The sequence below is a fragment of the Cebus imitator genome, unplaced genomic scaffold, assembly GCF_001604975.1.
Source record: "Cebus imitator isolate Cc_AM_T3 unplaced genomic scaffold, Cebus_imitator-1.0 Scaffold38, whole genome shotgun sequence".
Classification (NCBI taxonomy): Eukaryota; Metazoa; Chordata; class Mammalia; order Primates; family Cebidae; genus Cebus; species Cebus imitator.
This window is the reverse complement of record NW_016107353.1, coordinates 2,712,805-2,726,964: the sequence shown is the minus strand read 5'-3', so window position 1 is coordinate 2,726,964 and position 14,160 is coordinate 2,712,805. Positions and strand designations below refer to the sequence as shown.

The 14,160-nt window shown below is 53.4% G+C and overlaps 1 protein-coding gene across 20 annotated transcripts in view; it reads right to left on the bottom strand.

Annotated features, from left to right (window-relative positions):
• The window catches only part of NFASC (neurofascin), a 204,432-nt gene that overhangs the window by 23,702 nt on the left and 166,570 nt on the right, over nt 1-14,160 (bottom strand). For 8 of the 20 annotated variants that reach the window (XM_017525411.2, XM_017525417.2, XM_017525413.2 and 5 more), the window contains 5 exons: nt 12,428-12,632; nt 11,030-11,152; nt 9,770-9,943; nt 7,351-7,365; nt 666-896 (listed from right to left, as the gene is read on the bottom strand). In XM_017525411.2, the coding sequence (XP_017380900.1) occupies nt 666-896; nt 7,351-7,365; nt 9,770-9,943; nt 11,030-11,152; nt 12,428-12,632 (748 nt within the window). The remainder of the gene's footprint in view (nt 1-665; nt 897-7,350; nt 7,366-9,769; nt 9,944-11,029; nt 11,153-12,427; nt 12,633-14,160) is intronic. The other 12 variants (XM_017525422.2, XM_017525424.2, XM_017525425.2 and 9 more) reach the window with 4 other exon arrangements.

The window sequence follows — 14,160 nt, the reverse complement described above, 5'->3', positions numbered from 1 at the left end:
CCTGTAATTTTCCCCCCATGCCTGCATTTGAGGCCATGGGGAACATGAATGGGCATTAAGGGACTCCTTGGCAATAATACAGTTTCCTGGAAGCTCTGACTTTGCCAAAGTCTGTAAGTGTTCTTCTCGGGAAGAGAGGTAAGGGAGGAGCAGGGGTTCTGGGAACAGAGCTGCCTGGCACAGCCACTCCCTGCTGCTCAGCCTCTAGGCTGAGACATGGCCAGGGCAGGAAACCCCCACAGGCCAGTTGTACAGTGTCCGGTCCTTTTCCCTCCTCACACTGTCTTCCTTCTGGAGTGCTGGGCCCTGAGCTGACTGCCTGACATGTAGCCAGAGGTCCTGACACCTGGAACCTGGGGGCCCTGCCCAAGGAGCTTGGCCCTCTGGTAAGGAACAGGGATCTGAGGCTAAAATGGGGGGTACTGAATGGTGGGGGGCCACCCAAGGAGTATGTGTGTCGGGGCCAGGTTGGGGAGATCTGGGCCTCCAGGCTACTGGACCGAGCATCTAGTCATGGATGAGTTTCCAAAGAAAACACAAAGGGAGGTGCTGGTAAAACACCACCCCAGGCCCCACCTCCTATCGGGGGGATCCTGTGGGTTCGTCTGGAGAGCACTGGGGAGGTGGGCCAGGAGGGGATGGGGAGCATGGGCAATGCGCAGTACCGGATTCGTGTATCTTAGTCCCGGAGGTGGTGGTGGGAGGACTCTCCGTGGTGGTGGTGGTGGCGGCAGTGGCTGTAGTTGTGGCGACGGTGGTGGTGGCGATGGTGGTAGGTGCGACAGTTGGGATGATGGGGGCTGTTGTGACTTCGGTGGTGGCAGCAATGGCAGTAGCATCGGTACTGCTCACAGCGCCCGTCGCACCCACGGTAGTCGGGGGCAATGTGGGAGGAGCTGAGAGGGAAATGTAAAACAGCCGAGTCCGGTTGGTTTGGCTGTGCCCAGCCTGGACACACGGCCCCCGCGTGCAAGGCAGGCAGCCCGGTGAGGAGATGGGGCTTTAGTCATCAGGAACCTCCCCAAGCATAACGGATTGGGTCAGACGGGTCGCAGCAACGGAAGACACAACCATGGGAGAGGAAGAGAATGAAGCCCTGCGTGTGTTTCATTTTCTTCTCATGGTCTGCGTGGCTCGAAGCACCCAGCATGCACCCAGCTGAGGATGTGTGAGGATGAGACGGGAAGGGGACACGCGCTGAATCGCTCAGACCACAGGGATGGCATGGAGCCCCAGGCCAAACACTGGCCCGATGCCACCCAGACGCTGGCCCAAGCAGTACCAGTTGGGTCCAGCCCTGCAGCCCCAGCCTAGAGGTGGGCAGGCGGCGGGGCCCCATCCAGTAGAGGCATAGGGCGGCCTGCCATTCCCAACCATCCACTCCCAAATCACCCTTTGTCATGCCTGCACGAGCCCAAACAGCCACCCGAACCCGATGACAGAGAGGGAACAATCTCCACTCCGCACAGGTGACCCTTGCACGGCGCCCTGGCTGCCCTTGCCCTCTCCCGGCTTGGCCTTCCTCAGTCATTCCCCTGCCTCTCCTCCCTCTCTTTCCCTTCTCTGCTCAATGGTGGCCCTTCCTGCAACCACCCCAATCCAAAGTGACTTCTTGTAACTGCCTTTCTCTCTAGGAAGTTTGGGTCCAGGCACCCCAAGTGCTCTTTGTTCACATGAGAACATGGGAAGAGGACACTCATGGAATGACAGTGTGGCCTGCACTTGGCAGCACCATCTTCCCAGCCCACAGTAGACAGAGGAGTCCCGGGCAGAGTGAGGTACACCCTGGGTTCTTCTCTGCATACAGAATGGTTCAGATCTGGGCTAACCTTCTCATGACACCCATCTCCCACCCAAAGCTGTACTTGGATGTTGGTCAGCTTGGGAGGGCTAAGTTGATATATGTGACAACTTTTTCATAGGTTTTCTTTCCTGCTATAGAAGGTCATGGAAAGGACTGCCCTGTCTTTACCTGCAGACCTGATGTTTGCTAAAACTGAGAGTATGAGAATAAAGAGGCCAAGTAGAGACAGGACCACCTCTCTTCCTTGTACTCAGTCTCCTGTGACCTGACCACAGTCCACTTTCTAAAAGAGTTAATGCTGATGTGGTAGTAGGCAGGGGCTTTAAAACAAAGGCAGCTAACTAACTCCCAAGGAATCCCACCCAGCCTCAAATCTCTCAGAAAAATAATATCTCCTGCCTAGTATTCCTCCTGTCTCCTGGAGAAAGGGGCTAGGGCAGGGAGGGATGCCAGAGAGAGAGTTGCCAGAGAGTTTTTTCAAGGCAGAGTGAAGTGATCCTAAGCCTTCTCGGCCTGAGCCTGCCTAACAGAAGCCCTTTCATTCCCTGAGGTCTCCAATATTACGAGTCCCTCTTTGGAGAAGGAGGGAATGCTCCTGCTTCCCTATAGTAAGATCAGAGGTACTACTGTGCCCCAAGGGTGCTGGCCACCGAACTCACACTGGGCAGCTGACCATGACCCATATGTTCCAGAGGTTCCTGGGCAAGTGCAAAGCTCGCAATACTAAATTTCCCAAACCCTGGTCAACCCACAGACATCAGGTGACGTGGGGAGGAGTGAGCGGAGGGGCAACTCTCCCTGTCACATTCTTTATTCAGGACTGAATTCAGTCCAGGGTGGCCTCAGGCCTGGACGATAAGCTCAGCACTCTAAATATTCAACAGGAGGGAGTTCACTTATCCCCACCCCCTGACACATGCACACACACACATATGCGCACACGTACATGGAAAAGCCTGAAAGACCCATGCGGCAAAGGTCAGTTCTCCCCCAGGCCTGCTCCAATGCTCGGGACCATGGACATACGTGGGCTCTTTCTGCTGCTTGTGCTGCTGGAACGGACCTGGAGAAATTATTTTGTCTACTTGGACAGGGCTGCTCTGATTTTATTTATTTATTTATTTACTGGACAAAGTCTTGCACCATTGCCCAGGCTGGAGTGCAGTGGCGTGATCTCGGCTCACTGCAACCTCTGCCTCCTAGGTTCAAGCAATTCTCCTTGAAGCCTCCCGAGTAGCTGGGATTACAGGCACCTACTACCACGCCTGGCTAATTTTTTGTATTTTTAGTAGAGACGGGGTTTCACTATGTTGGCCAAACTGGTCTCGAACTCCTGACCTTGTGATCTGCCCAACTTGACCTCCTAAAGTGCTGGGATTACAGGCGTGAGCCACCGCGCCCAGCCTATTTCTTTCTTTCTTTATTTATTTTTTGAGACAGACTCTTGCTCTGTCGCCCAGGCTGGAGTGCAGTAGTGTAATCTCAGCTCATTGCACCCACTGCCTCCCAGGTTCAAGTGATTCTCCTGCCTTAGCCTCCTGAGTAGCTGGGACTACAGGTGCGTGCCACCATGCCCAGCTAATTTTTTGTATTTTTAGTAGAGACGGGGTTTTACCACGTTAGCCAGGATGGTCTCGATCTCCTGACCTCATGATCTACCCACTTCGGCCTCCCAAAGGGCTGGGATTACAAGTGCGAGCCACCACGCCTGGATGATTTTTTTTTTAAATTGAAACAGGGTCTTGCTCTGTCACCCAGGCTGGAGTGTAGTGGTGTGATCATTGCTCACTAGCCTCGATCTCCCAGGCTCAAGCAATCCTCCCACCTCAGCCTCTCGAGTAGCTGGGACTATAGGTCCAGCTACAGGTCCATCATGCCTGGCTAAGTTTTGTATTTTTTGCAGAGATGGGATTTTGTTAGGTTACTCAGGCTGGTCTTGAACTCCTAGGCTCAAGCAATTCTCTGGCCTCAGCCTCCCAAAGTGCTATGCCTGGCCATAGTTCTTTATTGATAGTATATTTTCTAATAGTTTCTGAGAAATGAGATGCTCATAAGGTGCCCCTTCTCATGACTATCTGAAAGGCATAATTAGAAAACACCGTTGGTAGGGGGAGGTTGCAGTGAGCCGAGATCGCGCCATTGCACTCCAGCCTGGGTGACAGAGCGAGACTGAGCCTCAAAACAAAACAAGAAAGAAAGCACTCCCTTTTAACCTGAATCATCATACCGTGTAGTATAGGGGCACGGGCCTCCCTTCCCACAGGTGCAGTGGCTGCTACATTCCCCAGGCCCCAGAATCCAAGTCCATCTTCCCCAAAACTATACACTGTCTCATGTGGCCCGTGGCCCTCAGACACGCAGACACACACACACATACACACACACTCTCTTTCTCTCTCTCTCTCATACCCCAACGGGGCCAAAGTTTGGGGCACAGGCTTCCCAGGATGTTCCAGTGAGTAGCGGGGGGACAGAGATGTCAAGAGAGCCTAGGTGACAGCATTTTCCTCACTGGCCCTGCTGGGCAGAGGCAAGGATGAGAGATGGCTCTGAAGACGTTTCTACACTGCATTGTCCCCTCCCCTGATGGCCACTCTGCCAATTGTGGCAGAAAGGAAGCATTTTCTTTGATGATGGCTACCTAGCTGCTTCCTCTCTGGCTCACGCTTAGTAAGAGGGAGCAAGAGATGAGAGAGAAAAGGGGCCACATGCCGGCAGCCTCCCCGGGGCTCCCACCATCGAAGTTACCATAGAGGTTACAACCTCAGCTGGCTGAGGTCACTGCTGGCAAATCTCCGACCCACTCATTAGCTGTGTCTATTGTCCCAAGGCTGGACAGGGCCCCCAGAGAGCTAGGACGGGTGGGGGAAAGAAGAAAAGCCTCCGAGGGAAGGTGCAGAAGAGTCAGGCAGTGAGCTGCCAGGGAGCTGGCATGAGTAGGAACGAGAGGACAAGTGGTCCATGGGGAGAACCTTCCACTGCTCAGGACAAAGGAGATTCAGATTGTTTCATTCCCTAGCGCTGAGGTGGGGGAAGGATAAAGAGCAATGAAGCTGAGAAGTAGGGCTTACAAACAGAGCGGCCCCAGGTGGGACGGACACACGACTGGGCTAGGATGTCATTTCCTGCCACAACAGGAGCTACAGGTTTGGAAGCAATCCTGGCCAGCGCTCAGTGGAGATCATCGGCCTGGTAACCGAGGAGAGGGGGCAGAGACCCTCTGTTAGCTAAAGGGGGATCCTCAGGGGCCTAGAGCCGGAAGCACAAGGCCCCTCCTAGATGGCAGTGTCAACCTCACAGGTTTGTGACCTAACGCACACTGGGGGGTACCCTCGCCATGGCCAAGGGTTTTCCAGGAGGGTTTCAGGGAGCACTATATAGGAGACCGAGAACACTGAGGAGAGATGACATGTGTCATTCATCTTTCTGCCCCCAGAACCTGCTGCAGAGCAGGGCACCTATCAAGAGCCCTGAGTCAAACACGAGGACAACACTGCCTAGACATTCCAAGGTGGAAGGTTTCGTCCAAAAATGTCCACATGGCGTGTTGACTACCCCGGCCAAATCACAGATTGTCAGACAGATGGGCAGCAATCCTAAGAGACTGCAGATACAGGTGGATGACAGGGATTATCTTCACTGGGTGAGAGATGAACAGAGCAGTTTGGGGACACAGCGCCCAGGTTTGGAGAGGACGAGAGGGAAGACAGCAGTGGGCTGGACGCCAGGCCCACGTCACAAACATGGAACCTGAGTTTCGTTGCTTGGCACCTGCTCATTGTGCAGAAGGTTCTTACGCATTTAAAGCTGAGAACAGCTGATGTTATCAGCACATCTCATTTCCAAAAAAGTGCAATCTGCCTCCACCGCCGTGTCACGTGGAAGCCAGAGCCCAGGAAACATTTGATTGAGACCGTGAGCTCATGCTGCGTAACATGAGTTTAGATCTTTTCTAAATGGGAAGTAGGAAGTGGGTGATTGCAAATATACCTCTCACTCACTCAGTAGAGGGGCAGAACAGGCCAGCACAGATGCCCATTGAACTAGGCAGACTGCCTGCCACCACGCTGCCTGCCTAAGGGTGCCAGAACGAGGGAGGTGGATGGGGAGCTGCCTCACCAATGAGCTTGCCACTGATTCTCCTGGTGCCCTCCCTGCATTTTCTCTTTGTCAGAGGAGAAACTTATGTAAACTTCAAGCAGGAAGTCAGGGAGGCCCCCAGTGTGGTAAGGATGGCTCTCACCCTGGTCCCCAGGCCTGGGATCACCTCTCTGCCTCACATCTTTGCAGGGGTGTTCAGGCCTTGTGGGGAGGCACTGGGTGGGGTGGGGGTGAGGACTGGGGGAGAGAGGGAAGGTTGATGGGAGCTCACTATCCACAGATCTGGCTGCAAAACAACACAAACTGAAGGAAGCAGGGTGCGCAACAGAAATAGAATCAGCTAGGATGGGGGTGGGCATGAATAAACAGAGGTGAGGAGGAAACACAGTTGGGCAAGGTGGCATCCCCTTCATTAGCCAACCCTCAGATTCCTGCCCTGGTTCTCAGTCCTCCCTCCGCTGCCTGTCATGGAAGGAGGCTCTGGTGAGTGCTTGCTCATAGCCTCTGCTCTGCCAGGGTGAATCCTATTCTCATGCCCCATCTGATGTAATTCAGGCTCAGTGGGGGGCCTGGAAAGGAACTCTGGGGTCCCCTGCCTTGTCTCCCCAGCCTGGGGACAGCCCTCCTGTGATGAAGAGCCCTTTGATGGCCCTCAAACCCATGACATGAGGACTAGAGAGGAGGAACTTGGTTAGCAAGTCATTGCCTAAGCCCAGAGCTGCCCAGCTTCTCACTCTCTGTAGATCTACCTCCCACATCCTGAGAGCGGAGACTGTTCTTAACGCTAAAGACTTGGAGAAGCTGGGTTTCTGAAGGATGAGGAGATAATCAGCCTACGGCGCCTGCTGAGACTCCAGGAACTGGAGCACCTGGCCCTATCCAGGCCATGCTTGCTTGCTCTCGCTGAGCAGAGCCTGTGGTGGCTGGCAGAGCCGGTGCTGGGCCCCCATGCAACATGCAAAGCTGGCATGCACAGCGCGCTCACCCTTTCAGGGGACGGCAGCCCCACTAGGAGTCAGCTGTCCCTGCTCCTGCTGCAGCACGCCTTCTAGGGCCACAGCTGGGGACACTGAGACACGTGACACTGAGATGTCAAGCCCAGGCGAGGGCTCAGGTGGTTCCTGGGAAGTAATCTACTCAGTGTCAGAATCAAACTGCAGCACCAGAAAGCAGGTCAGGGCCAGTGTGTGTGGGGTCCCTGCTGAGCCATCCTCCTTCTCAGCAGGGGTCAAAGAGTTCTGGAAGCAGGGAGAGCAGGCTTGCTCTCCTCTGGTCCCATCCTCCACACACAATCCCCTTGACAGTCTGGCTTCCAGACCACTGAAAGGGTGAGTCTGGAGCATGCTTTCAGCCCAAGCCTCTCCCTCCTTGTCCACCCTGGCTGGGCTGGGCTCCGCCTGCGTTGCCCCATGCCATGCCCATTACCTCCGCTGCTGGTACGGTACCTGCGGTTGGAGTAGCTTCAGAACACAGCACCCAAGATGGCCAGACAGAGGGAGAAAGGATGGAAAAGGGAAGAGAAAACAGAGCACAAGTGAAACCATGGGACAAGCAAGCAGAGAAGGTTCCAGCCCAAACCTTATGCAGACAGTGTGGCCAGGTGCTGGCTGCTGGCCTGAGGGTGCCAACTGGCATTCAGGGTTCGTGGTCATCTCCACCTGAGGCAGGCATGTTCCTACAGAAACCTTTCCACCTGGGCCTCGGAGACCTTTCTAACACACTGCTTCTACCTCGATTCAAGGACTGGACAGCTAAGAGGTGGCAGCAGGGACAGTCCACTCAGAGTACTGTGTTCCCCGCTCTGTCCTCAATAGCATGTCCTGCTCTGGCTAGGTTGGCATGACCTTTGAGCAGGCTTGGTGACCTCCCATGATGGGTGGTGTGGGAGGATACCAACACCAACTCCTGTCAAAAGGATGGTCCTGTCTTTGGGGGAAGACGCTGAATAGTGGCATGGACAGGAGAGAGGATGTGTGTTCAGCCGCCCCCGCCCCCACACCATCGCAACCTTGGAAGGTGGGAGCTTTGAAGGATGGAGCCCCTGTCCTGGTATTCCGTCACTCCAGTTCTTCCCCTCAAGTTGGACTTTATGAAATTAGAAACCCAAGTTTGGACTGAGAGCCCTAAGTGAAATTCTTGAATTTTCTGCAAGGCCCTAAGTTAAGAAAAAAGCCTCTCTTTGTCATCTTGTCCCCTGGGGCTGCAGAACATTCCCTGTGGTGGTTACTGGGGCTGGACAATGGGGCTTTGTTTATCTGATGTTCTGTATTGGGGTACAGATAGGGAGGGAAGAAGGGGCTGTCTATCTACCTACAGAATTGAGTAATCAAGAAAGGGCATGGCCTAGCCTGGTCTTTGGTAACAGACACACATCAGCCACTAACCTGAGTACCCCCTCACCACCACCCTAAGAAAACTTCCTGGGTACCCAGGGGCTTGGGAGAGTGCAGGAGGGAGACAGCAGGAGGGAGAGCTGGTTGTGTGACTCACTCCTGGTTTAAGAGACCAGAGAGGGATGCAGGGAGGGCTGTCAGCCTTTCTCCACTTCTGCATGGCCCCTCTTCCTCTGCCTCAGCACTGGGCTGCTGGCTAGAATGGTGGGCCAGGGAAGGATGTGGGCAGCTTGCAAAGCTGCCTGGGAGCCCGGGGTGATGCAGCGTGACCTGGAAGCCCCAGAGAAGGCAGCACTGATGCTCTCCGGGAATGCGGGTGGGGGTGGTGCTCAGGAGACCCTGTGTGGGCCTGGGCCAAGCCGAGGGCCCTGAGCCTTCTGTGGAAAGCATCAGACACAATGACTTATCAGCTTCCAGGGCGCCATTCACATCACCTCTTCTCTGGAGTCTTCCTGTGAAGAATGAAGCCCCTCCTCTGCCCAGCCACTGTGCCTCCTCGTTTAGACATGCAATGAGATATTCTTGTATATAGACGGCTCCCCCTCTAGATGGTGAGAGCTACTTATTACCTTTGTATATCCCTTGTGTGTGGCAGTGTTTGGTACCTCACATTGTGGGTGCTCAAGAAATGGCTGTTGAATAGACCATTGTATCTCTGGAGAGGCACACAGGTCCTCAGCCTTTCCCAGGGGGTGTGCCAGTGTTGAGTACAGCCTTGCCTCCTCGAGAGGTCCCAGAGTGCACATTTCCACTGATGCCAGCTCATGTGCAGGTGAGCCTGGAGCCCCCTCTAGTGGAATACTCAGGCAGGTGCAGCTCTGGTGGGGGATGAAATGCTACCAGATGATGCCTGGATCCAGGAGATGAACTCATTTGCTCTTTGTGAAGCTGACTTGGCAAAGGGCTGTTTCCCAACTCCTCCTCCTCTTTGCAGCCTGACAACTCACCCAATTCAGGCTGCAAGAAGGGACCACATTCTCTGCTCTACTCACGATGCCGGTAAGTAGTGTTGTCATGACAGTTTCCCCTGCCTCCTTGAACCCAGGTGCCTTTGAGAAAAGAAGACTGACCCCACAGCCCTCATGGGGCACTCACAATCATATTCCTGCCTCCCTGAAGAGGTGAACACTCACTGTTCTTGGAGTTCATTATGCTCTCTCTCATCTATCAACTCTGCTCTCTTCCTTATTCCTCTACAAGAAGGAAAGATGATAGATGTCAAGTGGCTGAGCAAGTCAGGGCAAGTGGGGCGCAGGTCTGACCACAGTGTCCAAGGAGAGCTGAGCTCCAGATTCAATGCCAGCACCTACCTCTCACACATAAGACGGGTTCTCACCTACCGAGGGCTTGAGGACTTGCCGGTCTCATTTCCTCTGTTGCCCAGGCAGCCAGCTACAGCTCTCAGTGTGTTTCTCCAGGCCTCTGAATTAGCTGGGACCTTTTACCCTAGGGGCTGCCGCCAAGTACCTACCTTCATTCGGGGGTGCTGGTGACTCCTCCGTGACGGCTTCCCCAGAGCCCACCTGCGTCCTGGCACTGAGGGTAAAGCGGTAGCGTGACACGGGGTCCGTTCTTTGCACCGTGAACTTGGTCTGATTGGGAGAGAAGTTTTCCACTATCTGCTTTCCCACTTTGGTCCCGTTAACTGGGGAGAGAGAGGTAAGTGGAATTAAACTTTAGCAACATTTATTGATGGGTTATATAACCTGCAAGCTGGAGGGAGAACACCTGCCTGGCTTTGCTGGAAAGGGAAATGATGGCACCTGCCTGGTGATCTTAAAGGCTTGGTTCAAAGGCTGGGCAAGGACTCCCTCCCGGCTCTTTGATTGCACCAGGGTTAATCCTTCTTCACTTATCCCATTGTCTCTAGCTCACTGCAGAGTTATGTGGCTGATTCAGAAAGATTCAGTTTATATTCTTAAGCCCTTTCAACAAGGATAAAACTCTCTTCACTTTCTTTCTTCCTTTCAAATAGAACTAGGGCAACGCCACTAGGCCTTTTGATTCTTAATGCCTCCTTTGTAAAAGGCCTATTCAATGGACCTCAAAGGGTGAACAGGTCTGGTCCAGAGATCAATTCAGAACAGCATACAAGCACACAGTTGGCTATTAAAATTGCTAACAACACAACATTCAGCTTTTGAGTATCTCAATGAGGTGTTACCTACTTTTGAAGGCCTAAAGTGCTTCAAATGCAATGGCACTCCTGTCTCTGCATGGTGATGTTGAGCTCCTGAGGAGGGGTCTTTCCAACCTAGGCTCCCGATTTGGGTCACCCCACAGTCACTGGGCAGCTCTACATGGAGCCGCCTCATCATAAATGACAACTTGTCAAGGGGTGTCCTGACGGTCTGTGGCTCCCATGAGTATACTGTCTACCGCATCAGGTGGAAGCTCCAGAGCCTGAGGAACTCTCTCCCCTAGACTTTGTACGTGCTGGAGACTACATAAGATCCCTGAATGTCATGGCTGTCTCCCTCATTAGACTGGAGTTTCCTTTGTCTCATCAGTGAGACTATAAGCTCCCTGCAGGCAGAGCTACGTAAGGAGAGCAGGGATTGAGTCCCACCTCCTCCCCTAATCCTATTGGGAACTGTTTCACTGGCCCCTCCATCCCTCCACAATGCCATCTGCACCCCCAGGCTTTCTACCTTGAGTCCTTAGGAAAAGTGGTGAGAATGGGGTTTTTGGTTCCCAGATTATCTAAAAGAAAGGCAAGGGCAGAACGTACAGGCCACGTATTTGAGAGTGTATCCAAGCATGATCCCATTTGGATGCTCTGGGTGATCCCATTCCAGGTTGATTGTCTCCAGGTTGGGCTGCCGGACTCGGAAACGCCTGGGGGCACTGGGTACTTGGGGAAGGAGGAGAGAGCAGGGGAGATGAAGGGGAGGGGCAGGGAGGATGAGGAAAACACAGAAAACAAAGCACAAGTATGAAGGCATTGACCTCTGGACAACCCCCGTGCTGGACACTGCTAAACCGAAGCCCGGGAGAACCGTGAGACGACTGGAGGCCACTGCCCCATCCAGGATGCCATTGCCTCCAGGTCTGAGGACAAACATAGCTCAGTCTCTGCTGTTTAAGAGAGGAAGAAGTAAATCAGGTTTTCTCGAGACTACCCTGGATTCAGCACACATTAGGCTCTGATTCTGCAAAGATACCTCCAAATTGGGCAGAGCCATTCCTAGGTAGAGAACCACTTAGAGCTGTTTTGTACAGAGGCTGCAGTTTCCCATCCTCAGACAAGGATTCTCATCACTGGGTCCAGGCTTCTGAGCTGAGAATGCTGGGTTCAGGGGTAAGGAGACAGAAACCCAGGGTGGAACATCTGGAAAAGGTGGAAGGGCAGGAGTGTTGGGGAGAGGCCAATGATGAAAACCAAACCAAGGGGAGGGAAAGACAGGAATAAAGAGAACAAGAGGGAAAAACAGAGGACAGGAGGAAGAGAAGAGGGAAAACAGCAGTTAAAGAGGCAGGGAGGAGAAACAGGAGGATGAAACAGATGCAAAGCAGGTAAAAGAAGACTGGCAAGGACAAGGAGATGAACCAGGAGCTTTGCAGTCATCTGTTAATTCATGAACTTGAATTTATGTGAAACAGAAAATAGGGGTTTGACCCCAGGGCCAGGTCAAACCATGGACCTACGGAAGGCGAGGCTATACTTGGGCATCCCTCCGCAGAGCCACCGCACACACAGGCCGACTATCTCAGTGACAGCTTCTTGAGAACACGGGGGGAGAACCGTGAAGGTCTTGGGTGCTGGCAAACAAATCAGATGGCTTCAGGCAGTCAGGACGGATGTGCTGCCCTCTGCCTCGGAAGGTGGTGGGGCTGCCCAGGTGCCCGCTGTGCTCTCGGGGATCAGTCTGCATAGCCTGTCTGGAATTATGTCAGCAGACCTCACAGGTCTTCTCTTGAGGTACAACCTCCTGGCAGGGCAGGTCACCTTGGTGATGGTGCTCTGGGAATGGCTGTAGTGGCTCAGCTTGCAGGTCGTCCGCTCCTGGAGGCCTCGCAGAAGTCACCTCGTTCCATCCACGCCGAGCCACACTGCAGTTTCTCCAGGCCCGGGGGTGTGTGCCGCCCTCCTCCTGCCCCACCCTGAAGAGCTGCGGGCCAGACCTACCTCCTTCTGGGGTGGTGAACTCCTTGGTCTCACTGCGAGGCCCGTCACCTCTCCCATTGACCACAACCATCTCCAGCTTGTAGTTACTGTAGGGGAAGAGGCGGGACACCACGCCACGGAGGCGGTCACCAGGGAAGCTGGCTTGCTGTCTCTTCTGAGACACCCACAGGTTCTTCAGCAAGCTGCTCTCCCTCCAGTAGTAGGCCTTCGGGACAGAGGCAGGCTGGTGAGGGGTCAGGCAGGCAGGGCCAGGTTAGTTGTTAGTGGTGGTGGTAGTGACCGGTCTTTCCTTTGCTTGCTACAGGCTCCAAGTCCCAAATGACCTCATCAGTCCTATACAGGCTGGGGAAGCAGCCTTTTAGTTCCCATTCATTAGCCACTCATGAACACGAATTTATGTCAAGCCAAATAGGGGTTTTGGTTCCAATTATTTTCTGATCCATGCCACGTCTCTGGGGAATGAGCAAGTTGGCCAAACTTACATCTGAGCTGCTCCATCATGAGACTGATTTCCAAGGTGGGTACCAGGTTGCTCAGGGAGTCTGTGCCAGAACCAAAAATAGGAGCCAAGGGTCCAGGCATGGAAAGCTCCACTCTGCGCTCAAAGACCACATCACCTTGAATTGGATTAGTATGGTTTAGATTGACTGCAGGCAGCAGTTGAAAGGTAGGTTACCCTCAGAAGTCTGAATATGAGAAAGGGTTGATTTAATCCTTTGAAGTAAAATGATTTCTTTTCATATTGTTGGAAGACCTTTAGGGATGAGACAGACACATGTCCAAGAGACAGTCACATGTCCAAGTCAGCGGGACGCCAGGCTGCACGAGAGCAGAGCTTGGATGGGAAGGGACAGCTATGGAAGGCAGTGGCGTTGCAGGGGATGGTGGAATGAGTTTGGGCAACATGAGGTCTCTAATTAGCAGTGAGTAAGAAGCCACAGGTCAGGTGGCCACACCAGTGTCTCCCAGGCTACCCGTGGCAAGGTAGGGAGGAGTCCAGATGTAGAGAGGGACCCACTGGGAGCTTTAGCCAGAAAAATCTCTAAGCAAGTAGGTTAAGAGTGCAAGTCAACTGTGGGGAAGAGCTCATTCAAGTGTACACATTACTTTGCCTTCTTTCCCCTACTGGCCAAATTCATTTCCCGAGAAGAGACTAGCCTCTTTCGCTCTGCCCCCAACTGTCCATCAGCCAACTCTTGATAACCTCTGAGGCCCCAGAACCTGCATTAGTCAGTTACTGCCTCTCTCACTTTCCAGCCAACTTTTAATTAGCGCTACTCAGAAGGGAGCGCCGTGACTACTGTGGGTGCTCTCTCTTCTTCCCATCTTAGCTCACCCTTTTGAAGAGGAGGGACGATTGAGTAGGAACTGCTCCCGGGCAGAGAGGACCAAGAAAAGCCAAGGGCCTTAGAAGTCCATATACTGGGTTATCTGTAGTTGGCTGCGACAGCAGGGAGGGCATTTGCACGCTTTCAGTGGCTTTGCCTGTTAGTTGTGGCTTAGGAGGTAAGCAGCCCAGTAGGGGCCATTGGGAGAGGGCAGGGGTGCAGCTCAGTGGTGCCTTGACACTGCTCTGAAGATACATGTGTGCCCACTCACCCATGTATTCCAAATGCAATGTGCTATGCAACACCAGCCCAAACCCACCACCCTTCACGTGATTTTCTGCTGAGCAGAATCTCTCAGCATATCTGCTGGACACATCTAGGTATATATATATATATATATATATA